Here is a 14,743-nt window from a genome sequence, read left to right as displayed (position 1 = left end):
GTTGGCCTTTGGTTTTGCATAGATGCCCTTTATTATGTTGAGAAATTTCCCTTCTATACCTATTTTATTGAGAGTTTTTATCAGGAATGGGTGTTGGACAGCAGCCAAGCTTTTAACCACTGTGCCACCAGGGCTCCATACTATGTTGGGTGGGTTTTCATAATTTTCAAATGAAATTTTCTCCACATAGTTCATGAGTGACTATTTCAATATTCCCAAAAAGAAATGAAGATAGTTTGTGTACTAGCAAGAGCAGTTACTTTGAAATGACACAGATTTGGTTTCACAACCCAGTTTTGCAACCTTCTTGTTCTGTGACCTTGAAAAAGTCACTTACGCTCTCAAAGCCTCTGTTTCTTTTTAATTTTTTTTATTGTACTTTAGATGAAGGTTTACAGAACAAATAGTTTCTTATTAAACAGTCAGTACACATATTGTTTTATGACATTAGTTAACAACCCTATGACATGTCAACACTCTCCCTTCTCGACCTTGGAGGACCTATCTTTTGGTGAAAGTATACATAGCCAAAGACACACCATTTCAAAAATTTCTACATGTACAATTCAGAGACATTGATTACATTCTTCCAGTTGTGCTGCCATCCTCACTATCCCTTTCCAAATTATTCCATCACCATTATCTTCAACTCACTGCCCCCCAGGCTTCCCATCAAACCCCCTGAAAGCCTCAGTTTCTTTATTGAGAAAACAGAAATTAAATTTATCATGTAGTCTGTTGTGTGAATCATCTATAAAAGCCTTCACCTTAGTAGATGCATCAAAAAAAAAAAATAGTCACTATTTTATTATTGTTCACTTTGACACTTCGCTAACAGAGTTTGAGAGATAAAAAACAAGGTGATATTTGAGAAGCTGCACTTCCTGTGTTGAGAGGAAATTGACAACCATGAAGGATTTTGGACCATAAGTTATTCCTCATCCAAGTTTTAGAAAATCTAAATACTTCCTTAGGTGTTGTTATCATTGTAATCATTTATATTTATAAAGCTTTTCTCTGATGAATTTTTGGACTTTTTGTAGTTATCAGTATGTCCCAGTATGCTCTAATCTGAGAAAATTAAAAACTTAAACATCTCAAATTACGGCAGATGTAACTAATATTCTTATAAAGCAGAGATCTACTTCCCCTTTCCTTCATATAGGTAGCAGAACACATTTAAAATACATTTTGCTTTTAAAATTTATCTACAGTCGATCTCTCTCACATAAAATGTTAAATTATTCTCAAAAAAGGTAGTTAAAATAAAGCTGCTTCAGAAAAATATGGTAGAACTTCCATTATAAAACCAAACAAACAGTTGCTGTTGAGTAGATTCTGACTCACGGTGACCCCATGAGTGTCAGTGAAGAACTGTCCTCCATAAGGTTTTCAATGGCTGATTTTTCAGAAGTAGGTCACCAGGGCTTTCTGCCAAGGTGTGCAAGGCCCAACCAATGACAGTGAAAAATGGTTTAAATACTGAAAGACCAGGGATACGGGCGGCGAGGATAACTACACGCAGGACAGCTCAGACATTTTGGACAGTTGGAATGTAGACGGACGTGGCAGAGTCAAAGCTATGCGCTCAGCAATGTCCATTTGTGCCTTTTCTCCCTGGAAGTCCTTGATTTTCAAGCTTAACACAATAGGAGGAGCCTCACGACCAGACACGTAGTGTGACCAGTGTGCAGAAAGGATGCACTCTGCATGCAGGTATGGTCCATAAATACACCATTATCCACTCCCCTTCCTTCTACTGTGACCTGGAGACTGTGTGGGCAATGCCACATCATGGACGCAGCCTGTGTTCCTGAGACCTGCTAAGAGGAGAGCTTCCTGACTCACATGGATTGTAATGTGGGGAAAAAATATCCCTTCTGAAGAGCTAATACATACTTGGGTACATTTGTTACCTAGGATAGTCTCGTGAACCCTAGTTAAACACAAATACATACTTCTGTCCTTTGAAGTTGGATGCTGCCATAACGAAAATGAAAACAACTCCACATATAGCCTTGGCTTGGTGGTTAGGCAGGGAGTGGCAAAGATGTAGATATTGGAGGTTCGGACGTTGGGGAGCTCTTGATACCATGTAAACCCTCAGAAGATGTACTTTCCTTGCACCTTTACCCAGGAAGAGGATCCTCCAAAAGGAGGGAGTAATTCAAGAAACAGGAAGCCTTGGAGTTCAGACTGCAGGGACACCAACACAGGAAAGGGGTGAAAGGGGTCCCCGCGATGACAGCCGAGGGAAACTGCATAAATCCTACAATGATACAGTCCAGACTGGAGCAGATGTAAGTCTCCAGGAGAGAGGGCTTCAGAAAGCAAAATGGAACTGACAGATTGAGCTTTACATATACCACATTACTTGATTCAGCATGGAGACATGTTCTCCTGGCCATAACAATTCAAACATGAATTTGAACTATGACTATTGCCTGGCCTTCACAAAGCCAATTCAAAAGATCGTGGATAGAACCTAAACACCTTCCTTAAATAATGGAGGCTCTCTATCACTGAATTGGGCCCTTGGGTGGCACAAATGGTTTCCGCTCAACTACTAGCCTAAAAGTTGGTGGTTTGAACCTACTCAGTGGCACTGTGGAAGAAAGGCCTGGTGCTCTGCTTCTGTAAAGATTACAGCCAAGAAAATCCTATGGGGCAGTTCTATTCTCTAACACATGGGGTTGCTGTAAGTTTCAGTGGACTCAATGGCAGCAGATTTGTTTGTTTTTCTTATCTCACTGAAAACGAAATGAGATGCCCGACCCACTCCCTGGGTAACAAACAAGGGGAGGACAATTATGAAACCAATAGCTGGTGAGCAACAGGGACATTTCTGAAACTAACATGACTTCTAGCTTTGTTTTCAAATATACATGGATGCTTCCTGACTAGCCATCTTAAAGACATGTTCCTGCAACATCACCAGCTTCTGAGTCCAAACAGTACTACTTATTAAGAAAAATGTCCTAGTCCAAACTTATGAAAGAATTGGCCTCGAATAAACTTAAACTTTGGAAGGAGAAATAACAGTCAGGTTTCTTTCATTGAAATGGCTGGTTAAAGTTGTGAACAAGTTAGACAATTTTTTAAAAGGATTGTAACAGACAAACAACCATTTTGGTGGACATTTTATATTACTGTTCATTGCCAGAGTCTCTATTCTCTTTAGCAATCTTACATGTTACCTTAATAATCCATTATTACAAGGTGCTCGCTGGGGCCTTAGCAATCGCATAGTTATTTTACATCCCCAAATGTATCCCCACGTAGGGACTGTGTAGTTACCTCACTCTGCACCAAGATCCCCATTTTCGGCCATCTCCTGATGGTAAATTATTACAGAACATGGTAGGATCCTTTCCTTACAACGGTATATCTCTGGAGTCCTGGGTCAAGTATCATGCTAACAAACATGACGTGGTTACAGGTGAAGCATCACAGCATATAAACATAAGTGATTCACCCACGGACCTCTTCACTTTGGCGGTTGACGGAGACATTTACTCATCTTGCACTGCCCCCAAGGAATGTGATATAAACACAACTAAGTGAATTTGCTGTAACTAAGGTCTCCATCACAGGAAAGTGGGTTATGGTTAGCGGGGCTAGAGGGAAGAAGGCGGATTTTCCCTCCGTCTCCCTCCATAGCACCCCGTGACATGAAATTGCATTCATGCAGAGGCCCCGGAGTATTTGTGCTCGATCTTCCGGCACACTGATGTTCAGCTCCTGTGCTAATCTGAAGTGCTGGGTATAGTTTCCTGAGAACAGCTAATCATTATTAATTCCTTTAGAATTCATTGCAATAACATCAATCATAGCAAGCTTATTCGGTATTAATGTGGATATAATGTGGAAATGGATAATGCACACAGGAGTTTTTATATTCCTATTTTAGAAAAATAGTTATGAACAATCTATTTCTCTTTCCATTGTCAAATCAGTGCCTCTGAGAGGCTTTCTATCGATTACCTTCATCATCATTCCAGCTGAAATCTTGTCAGAGCAAACGTATTTCAAAGGATTATATCCGACTCCATTACAGCATTTCTGGCTCTCTGGTATGAGCTGGGTGTCACAGCATTTTACTGGGGCTGGATCATTCTTTTTAACATGTGCTTTAGACTGTCCACTGGAAGCTGAGCAGCATACAGTATCTGACATATTCACATAATCCTGCCCACAGCAGAACATTCCTGCAACAATACAATGTTATACACGAACATGAAATTTGAAAAAAGGGAAGAAAACTGAGGCCGCTGTAAAGTTTGGTATAAACGTGTCAGACTCAGGCAGCTGCTGAAACGGTGCAATACTTAAGGTAGAGTTTCCTGACAAACCTGATTTCACTGTGCAGCGAGGGGTCCATCTTACCAAAAGCACCCGACATTAATTAGGAAAAAAACACAGAAGTGTTCCGCAATCGATCTCCTGAGCCAAGCTTCTCCCATGCACCAGAAAAAAGATCTGATTTTTGTCATAAAAATGGCCTGTCCATTTTGTGATGATAACATCTGGTTGCAAAAGAAGGTTAGTTCGACTGTAGAGTCTCATAGAAGGTTCTAGAAATTCACAAGGCGGGGCAGGGAGAGAGAGAGAGAGGTCACTTGAGCACTCTGGGGATAACAGGCCAGGCAGAACGGAAAGGTAACACCAGCCTAGAGCTGAACACTGTGCAGGAGGAGCCTTGTAAGTTTTAGCCTACGCTTGTTGTTCGGGTAGAGCCCTGGTGGCTCGGTAGTTAAGCACTTGGCTGCTAATGGAAATGTCAGTGGTTCGAATCCATCAGCTGCTCCACAGGAAAAAGATATGGCAGTCTGCTTCCGTAAAGATTTCCGCTTTGGAAACCCTATGGTGCAGTTCTATTCTGTCCTATAAGGTCACTATAGAGTCATTATGGAATCCACTTGAGGTAATGGGTTTGGTTTTTGGGGGGTTTGGTGTGTTGTTGTTAAGTGCTGTCGAGAGGATTTCGACTTATAGGAACACCACGTGACAGAACGGAACTGCTCCGTAGGGTTTTCTAGGCTGTAGTCTTTACAGGAGCAGATCACCAGATTTTTCTTCCATGGAGCAACGGGGTGGGTTTGACCTGCCAACTTATCGGTTAGCAGCTGAGCACTTAACCATTGTACCACCAGGACTCCTTTGTGTAGGGTACAAATATTTGCCTCTTGTGAAACCAGTAGAAATGGTAACCATTCTTTCTTTATGAGATACATTTGGTATCCAAAACTGGCTAAGGACGTTCACTGATCAGGTTAATCAATCAGCCACTATTTTTGAGCTCCGCTGTGTTCTGGAACTCGGCTACTATAAAGGTCGGAGTTCGAATTCACGATCCGCTCCTTGGAAACCCCAAGGGCAGTTCTACTCTGTCCCATAGCATCACTACGAGTCGGAATTGACTGGATGGCAACAGGTTTGCTTTGGGTTTTGTGTTCTAGAACTATCACTAGACAAGGGTGAGGTTGGGGTAGAGGTAGAACGACCGTAGGGGAGATCATTGATCTCCACATCCCGACGAAAGATACATGTACCTCTGGGAGCAAATAGACTCTTTTCTCCTGTCAAGTTAAGTTTAACTGCCTGTGTTCACGTCACTTAGATACACTGTCACAGAATATATACAGCAGACATTTAGACATAAAAGCGTGAATCAGTGAACAATACACTGGCGTCAGTTAAGCTAGAAATTAAGGGGCTTATACCCTTGTCACGGCCCTCTCATATTAGAATTTATATTCAGTTATATAGCAGCGCAACATGATGAATGATTTATTTTAATTCGAATTTTGTTTATTTATTGTTCGTCCTGGCTGACACCATAAAGAACCTTAAATTCAAAGCATCCTGGGGTCCTGACTTGTTTAATCTGGTCCTGTACAAACACCTGCGTTACGAAAAACACCCCTAATAATAGAGTGACGCGTGTTAAGCCCTTTTCTCCTCCTTGAAAGTAGGCACTGGCCTGGCACATGCCTTGAGAAAGATGTTTATCCGGATACTAGCCCAAAGAACTCTCTCATTGGCTTTTCCACTTTAAAAAACATATTGTCTTCTAATACCTTTACCATTTTCATTCGTGGTTCATGAAATACACTGACTATAACTGAGCTTTGACGCGCCATTTTTACGTAAGTGTGATCACCGTTCAAAGTAACTGGCCTAACTGGCTGTTGTCTTTGGGTTTTTAGCAAGAATTTTCATCGTTGTCACTTTCCCAGGAAAAGTTCTCTCCAATAAATACGTACAGCAGGGCTGTCACCGTAACCTGAGTCTTGATTAGGGAGGGTGTATGTACTTTTATACGGAGCCCTGGTGGCGCAGTGGTTAAGAGCTTGGCTGCTAACCAAAAGGTCGGCAGTTTGAATCTGCCAGCCATTCCTTGGAAACCCTATGGGACAGGTCTACTCTGTCCTATAGGGTTGCTATGAGTCAGAATCGACTCGACGGCAGTGGGTTTGGTTTTTGTTTTTGTTTGTATGTATATGAAAAATCCACAGCTTCAGATTTCATTTTATTTCAAGATGAGACGTTTAAATACAACCTTGGATGCTTTGCTGTCATTTTTGTTCTCAAGTAGCTTTCTTAAACAATTCCTGTTTCTATTTTAAAGAGCAATCAGAATCTGCAAACTGGCTCTTCAGGGAATGGAATGCATTCTCCCCCTCCACTCCCGAATTCCTTTCTAGTTTCACCCTGCTTTCAGGATAAAATCAAAATGCAGACGTTGACCTAATTCGAAACTCCTAATCAGGCATCTGATCGCTCTGAGGGATTTTTGACAGGTCAACTAAAATTTTGATAATGAACTGTTTTTGCATGCCGACAAAAAAAAGAAAAAAGGAAAAAGAGGATGCTGTCTTTCACAAAGAGCTTCATCTTTGTTTAAGCAAATTAAAATTTTCAGCCAAGATTTCACTCACGTAACAAGAAGTGACTCCCTTTCTAGTTTCTTTGGTAAACCATTACTTTTTTAATGATTATCAACCTTGTTCCAGTGTGATAAATTGCTAATTACTTAATACCCTAATCAGCGTTCATTCTTTGCACAGATAAACTGTGACAGTGCCTTTAATTTAAATAGTAATTTCACTTAATGGCCAGAACGGCACACCAGATTTTTATGCAGCATTTTCTGAAGACTGCATCCATCACTGCAATATTCTGACATAAAGATGTCTGACGGGCACTAACTCACTTAGGGAGAGCAGATGTTGCAGAGCAGAGTTTGGTAGTAATTCCCATAGTGCATCACTTCAGCATGAATGAGCTGCAAATTCTGAGGCGGACAATCTTCTAAACCTACACTGCAATAACTTTTGACCTCCACCTAATTCATCACATGTAGCACTTGACTTTTGAACTATGACACATAGAAGTCACAACTTTAAATATGCCCAAGGAAAAACAAAATAGGGCATGCATTATTGATGGATGGATCTATTCTTCCAGAGGTTCTTCATCAAATTTGTACAAAGGTGGAGAGTCCTGTTGAACAAGATGCAGATGGTATTAAAGCGACACAGCACACACTGAACTATTAGATGTTTGTTTTTCAGATCACACAGAATGTACTGTCTTTCCTTGGATGGCTTCCACTGCATCGAATACAACTGAGAAAATAATAAAGGAAAGAATTTTTTACTCATACTATTCGGAATAGTTCAAACATGTTAGCAATACTTATTTGATGTTCAGAGCTAAAAAGAAAAGAATTTATAAACACGGCTGTCTGATGAATCTCTAAATTGTTAAATACGCAAAACTGGTACTCTCTTTTTCTAAAAGAAGACCAAAACCCATGAATAATTATTTGGAGAGAAAAACAGTGCAGTGGTAAAAACAGAGTCTAGAATATGACAGATCACCGTGCAACTCTGGAATTGGCCATTGCGACCCCATTTTATGCCAAGGGATTATGATTCAGGCCTTGAAGAACGGTAAAAAACAAAAACAAAAATCAAAACAAAAAACTCACAAAGATTTATGATTCATCTCTCTTGGGCAAACTCATAAAATCGGTGGAGAAGCATGAGAGAAAAGAAATGCATACTTGTCTTTGCCAGTAGATGTCTCTATGGCAACCACCGCAAAACTGAGAAAGAAGGGTAGAGTAAAAATGCCCCCCAAATCATTACAATGTATTTTCTAGCAGCTATACACTACACTTTTCAAAAACTCACTATGTAACATGAAAATCTTCAAGGAAATGTTCTTTCAATCAACTCTTAAACCATGGATTCATGTGGTTCTCCTTCTTGTTTTACAAAGTTCCCAAATTCTTACATAAAAAACAATGGTAGTTGTTCATTCTGCTGAAGGCAGAGTCCAGGATGTAGAAACTCTCTTCTATTCCAAAGCAATCTCAACCCAGAGTTTCATATCAAAGGCTGTGTGGTGAAATTTATACTAGAAGTAAGGCAATCCATTCCAAATGTGTAGCATGATCAGTGTCTCATGGCTAACAGAAAATCCTGTCCTCTCTGAATGATAGAAAGGCTTTAATTTTCATCTTTTAATACCCAAGGATACAATCAAGTCCAACCCAAGATTAATGGCATAAATGATAAAACCATATAAGCAAACACAAAGAAAAAAAGGAGTAATAAAGAAGTTTAAAATATATTCAAAGAAAATGGTTAAGAATACATATCCACTGAAACGATGAGCATGACTTTCATCCCGAGATACCTGTATAACACTTCTCCACAACTCATCTGCCCAGAGAGAGCACTAGAAGCATAAACGCTACCCCAGCACTTCTGTTCCAACAGCATCTGTTAATTCACTCCATTTATAAAATACATATTGACAAAGACAACTGAACTGGGACCAGGGAGATTTGATTTGGTGTGAGAAAGTCAATTCAATGTGATTTTGTTAAAGGGCTCCTGCAGGCAAATAAAAGAGTTTAAGTAATAAAATACATAAAGAGATGTTTTACGAGCCAGCCCGGTCTTGTGGCAGGCACACAATGCCAGGCAGGGAGAGAGGCCAGGCTTAGGAACAGCCTTATGAGATGCAAACCTTTGTGCGGCGGGTATGGTGTTGCTCGGTTGAGGAGAAAAAGGGCCATATGGATATTCTGGAAGGTCACTGAGGTCATAGTCATTAGGGGCGACAGGAGGGAGAGGCAGCTGAGAGGGAAAAAGACATGTGGAACCTGTCTATTTTCAAGTGAAACCTGCCGGAAGGTCAAGAGAATAGAAAGAGATCTTTTTCTCCTTTTTAAAAATATCATTCCTTCAGTCCATCATGGTTATAGGGTCAGGGGAGCTGCAGAATGTCATGAAGAACTCTAGCGCTATCTTTGTTGCCCCCGCAGCTGAGGAATGTCACAATTTACTTAAGAAATGTTTGACTAACATGGACCATCATATTGAAGTAAACGAAGACCGAAGACATGGTTCTGAAACTTGGACTTTAAGAGTGTGTGAAATGGTAGGCAAATGTTTGTGCGTATTCTAAGTACTTTTATTTAGGATGAGGGTGCATAATGAACACATTCTAAAAGGGGTCCATGGCCCCTAAATGATTAAGAACCATTGTTCTAGTGGACGGTAACCTCTTCTGCATTTCTTAGACCAGGTGTGTGTTATTTTTTGACAATAGTGTCCTAACTAGTTTCACTGACTTCTCTTTTCTTCTCCTTCACATTCATTTTGCTGCCTGAACCTGTTTAATCGTCTTAAATCACAATTCCTGTAATCGCATTGACTCTTCCCTGAATACTAAATAATGTCCAAATCCTTTTGCCTGAACAGGCTTCTCTCTCTATTTTCTTGTATGTGGTATATACCTCCAATAAATCCAACTGCTCACTACCACCTGGGCATACTTTGCAGATCCCTAATTTCACATGTTAGCTAAAGTTATTCCCTTTACCTAGAATGTCCTCCTTCCAACCACACCTCTCAAAGTCCTACCATTTTTGAGGTTCAGATCCAGTGGTTTGACTTTACTTAGCTTTCTTCATCACCTTGACTGGAGTGATCTCCCAGTCTTAAGAACTCTGCATGTGTTCATCCCTCTCTGATGGCCTACGTAGAACCTCACTGGTACTTTTTCCTCCACTAGATTGTAAGTTCTTGAGGATAAAAATGGAATCTTAGCCATTTTTACATTCACATGCACCTAGAGTGGTATCTGGAATATAGTCACCACACAATACATGTCTATTGAATGAAGGAATGAGCTACAAATAAACAAAGACACTAAAATGAGACACATTATTATGCTCTTACAGCTCTTTCTGACCCACTAAGGAATAAAGAAGGCAACCTTTTTCCTCCCTCTCCTCGTGCTTCGTCTTTAACAGACCTATTTTTAGTCACTTTATCCAAAGGAGGAGGAGGTTCTCAGCAGGATAACCACCTAAGTGCTATGATTTTCGGATAGACGTGGTTCCTATGCCTTAAGGCAGTGGTTCTCAAATTTTTTGGTCTCAGGACCCCTTGAAATTCTTACAAATTAATGAGGACCCCAAAGAGCTTTTGTTTATATATGTTATATCTGCTGATATTTCCTTTGTTAGAAAGTAAAACTGAGACATTTTTGAACTATGTATTGTTCCATTTAGAAACAGCAATAATAAATCAATGACATGTCATCATAACTAACGTATTTCCTTCTGCTGTGCATAGGGTCACTATGGGTTGGAACCATCTTGACGGCACTTAACAACGGTAACAACAACATTCTGACCGATTTCAGAGCCATCACAGTACTGAGAGTCTAGCGCTTTGATTCAGGAAGAAGACTCAGGCACAACTAAGGTTGATCCCTTGTATTATTTGGATGGTTGGCTTTGTTACTGAAGTACCCTTCTTAAAGGTTTTCACCAGACTTTGCACAGAAAAGAATGTGTTTCAAATATATGAAAACATGGTATTTATCAATAGTACTATAACACTCAGTTTGAACAATTGTTACTTATATTATAGGTAATTCTCTTTGGAAGGAGAAGAAATTATGAAGAGATAGTAGAGAGTTCATAGTTGAGCTCCATCAAGATATTACGGTGTCCTGAAGTAATACTCAGGTTGGGGCTGGAGCTTCAACACTTACTAGTTGCGGGGATAGATTTACCACGAAGCTAATGAAACTCGAACTTCAGGGCTCTTTGTTTGCATGTACCCCTTCAAAGGCACACATGGTTATATGGTTTCATAAAATTTGCAAAGTATAATATTTAACTACAGTGTGTTAAGACCATGACCGCTTACCCCTAAGCTGTCCTCTGTCTTATTTGATCTCATATTGATTGGGGTGAGTGGCCATGGACATTTCTGGAATCTAACTAAGAGGAAGTTGAGTTGGGGAAACATTTTATGCAGGTTCAGGAGCTATATTTACATGTTTTTAATCACTTCCATAAAAATGTTGTGAAAGCTTGAATCTGTTATTTTAACTGTAATTTGGAAAGATAAAGAATGTGAGAAATTATAGACTCCTAATTTATATATATATAAAGGGAAGCTTTAAAGAAAGATCAGGTAGAAAAATTAATGACATATATATAATAAAAGCTATAAGTTTGAACATTGAAATCAACTGAAATTATTCTGACATCAAGAATAAAATTGGAACAAAATGAATTTCAGAGAATACCAAAAGCAGAAAACTAATAAAGAAAATTATGGCTATAGAATTGAAGCAAATGTTTAAGCCAACTGATCGTTTGTTAATACAAGTTGGAATGGGAGTAACTCATAAATACCTTGGAAAAATATATTTCTTGCTGATTTTATACAAAATCTGCCATTTATGGTAACATACAAGTCAAATTCAGTTATACAAAAAGGATATTCATGAAAACTTGTTAATGATGTTTTCGATTCCATGAATATTTAAAGCAAGTTACTGAAATGCCCTGAAATCTTACAGAAAGAAACTTGGTAGAGATTTCTCCAAGTCTGACAATAATTCTAAACATTTATATAACATTACAATAATGTTGTGAAAACTAAAGCTACTTTTCTAATCTCTAAATTAAAAAAAACATTTTTTTGATTAACCATGTGGAAAGAAAGACTGATCTTCCTGCTCTTTCTCTAGATAATGACAGTCCAAAACCATTGTCATAAGAAGAAGTAATCAAGTGTACAAGCTACAAACGTTGAGGGAAAAACTACAGAGTTGATGTCAGGAGTTATACAATACAAATATGCTACCGTTTATGTTAATGGGATTTGCTAGGTTTTTAAATTTGTAATTTTCATAATTTATTTTCCCAGTCTAAACAAACATTTATTTCTATATTTTCTTTTCATAATTAGTATTCTTTTCTTAAAGAGATTTGTATAAGTTTCAGGCTCCACGAAATCTAGATCTGACTAAGCGTGTGATCTTAGGCAAGTTTCTAATCTCTGTTCTTCAGTTTCCTTATTCATAAAATGTGCATAATAATAGAACCTATCTTGTAAGATTTTTGTAAAGATTAATTGAAATAATACTTATAAAGTATTCAGCACAGTGCCAATCAGAGATGGTAAGTGGTCAATCAATAATAATGGTTGCTATTTAGTGGTAGTTGTGGCCCAAATGATTTGCAGTCAGCTACTAACCTAAATGTTTGTAGTTTGAATCTACCTAGCGTACAGAAGAAAGGCCTGGTGATCTGCTTTCATAAAGATTATAGCTGTAACAGATGGGGTCACTCACCATGAGTTGGAATTGACCCAAAGACAACGGGTTTGATTTTTTTTTTTTTAATTTCATAGCTCGTACAGAATAGGGGAATTAAAGAATAATGATATGGTATCATCATCATAATTTTGTCTGCTGTGAATATTTGCTAGGAAATATCATCCTGATCAAGAACCACTGTATTCTTGTATGTGTGGCTTTTTCTTTCTTTTTTTTTTTTTTTAGGACATAACACTTTCCAAGTTCCTCTGGGAACTTGATTTTAATTTTGATCTGTAAGTGTTTATGAAATGCATCAGCTGCACATCAAAAATGTGAGATTAGATTTGTGTTGGTTATACAGTATGTACCCAATTGCTGCGTTACATATAATTAAAGTGAGTTTAATTACTTATTGGTTTTATAGCAAAGGCTCATTTCTCACCCTCTCTGCTCGTCAGTTCCTCCACCTACGGCAAGGTTGACAAGGGCTCCTTACCTGGAAGGCGAACGTACACCACGCCGCCTTCTTCTCCGCCACAGCACTCTAAATCTTTGCTCACAGTCTGTCCACCACAGCACTGTCGGCCGTGGCCATCATGGAGCCTCCCCGCACAGCAAGTCTGATGTCCTGCGGTGGAGTAGGGCATTCTGCCACAGCAGGCGTCACCAAGGCCAACAGAAACTCGATCATGCTGTTCATCTGGACAGCATACTTCACCTGCCAATTTAGGACAACAGCAATCATTGCATGGGTTTAAAAACCTTCGGTGACTCACAACCAAATTTTATCATAATCATCTTGCAGATCCCAACTGAATGACAGAATTACTAGAGAGAATATTGTCATACTGGAGTTGCAAAAATCTCAATTCAGTTTCATTTCTTTTTTGTGTGTATGTGTGTCAAACTTATATAAACATGTGTGTACATACATATACCAATTTAGAGTTAAGGGTATGTTGTCAATTTCCTTTCTTCTCCTCTAAAATCTAAACACATTAGGTCTGGTGATGTGGATTAACTGACATCACAGAATAATTTGTCTACGGATACCTTTCTATATTTAGTGTATTTTTTTTTTTTTTTTTGGAAAATGGGAATGGATTCTGAAACCAACCGCTGATACATTTATATTGCCTATGATTATAATTTCTCTAACCTAACTAAAACACTACAGAGGAGGTAAAAACACTACAGTCTAGTCAGCTCACTAGTTTTCTTCTGGACTATGGTAGATGCTGAATTCCACGATTGTCGTTACTCCCACTTTCCTTTCACATCATCTTCTGGCCTGAATTTAGCCATAGACAAGACTACTTGCAGAAATCAAGTATGAGCCATATCTCAAGCATAGACAATGGGCCTGCCATTGTAGAGTAAGCTTAAAATCAGGCCTTTTAGACCTTCTACCCCAAGGTTAAAGAGATAGAAACTGGGACATCCTTAATATTTCTAAGACAAATGGCTACTCAGTACTGGAGAAAATAATGTAAGCTGCTTGGAAACCTAAATTCAAAGTTGTTATGCCTTTGTAGAGTTCTCCCCAAGACCAAAGATAAATCCATTCTTTAAACCTTTGCTGCTAGAAGTACAGTCTGTACAGTAGTATAAGGAGCTTCCTGAATAAAAATCAACTATATCATTATACACCGTGCTTCACTCAGTTGAACCTTTTCTTTTTTACAGCAAAACTTTTTCAATAAAGAAAGCCACGCATTAATTTACATTCTGGGGCACACTTGTTATCTTGTTGTGGACTGGTAAGCTGTTCTCAGACTGGCTACTACGAGAAGCACTGTTTTAAACTAACAAAAATATGCTTTGAAGAAATTCCCACTCACCTATGTCTCATATGTTAATGACTACTAACATTTATTGCACGCATACTATGCGAAGGTGATGGTTTTGTTTTTTTTGGTATACCTTGGTGTTACGGATTGAATTATGTTCCCCCAAAATATGTGTTGTAAATCCTAACCTCTATGCCTGTAGTTATAATCCCATTTGGGAATGGGATGTCTTTGTTATGTTAATGAGGCCGGATTAGCGTAGGGTGTGTTTTGAGTCGAGCTCTTAAGAGACATTAAAGGAGTAG

The 14,743-nt window shown here is 38.9% G+C and overlaps 1 protein-coding gene across 1 annotated transcript in view; it reads right to left on the bottom strand.

The window, feature by feature from the left end:
- USH2A (usherin) overlaps positions 1-14,743 on the bottom strand; it is a 551,884-nt gene that overhangs the window by 183,602 nt on the left and 353,539 nt on the right. The window contains exons 31-32 of the mRNA XM_012558807.1: positions 13,145-13,366; positions 3,985-4,208 (exon numbers count right to left, since the gene is read on the bottom strand). Of these exons, the coding sequence (XP_012414261.1) occupies positions 3,985-4,208; positions 13,145-13,366 (446 nt within the window). The remainder of the gene's footprint in view (positions 1-3,984; positions 4,209-13,144; positions 13,367-14,743) is intronic.

This window comes from Trichechus manatus, unplaced genomic scaffold (assembly GCF_000243295.1).
Source record: "Trichechus manatus latirostris isolate Lorelei unplaced genomic scaffold, TriManLat1.0 scaffold00187, whole genome shotgun sequence".
Lineage (NCBI taxonomy): Eukaryota > Metazoa > Chordata > Mammalia > Sirenia > Trichechidae > Trichechus > Trichechus manatus.
The sequence above is the reverse complement of the archived record's forward strand: the minus strand, read 5'-3'. Positions and strand labels throughout refer to the sequence as shown.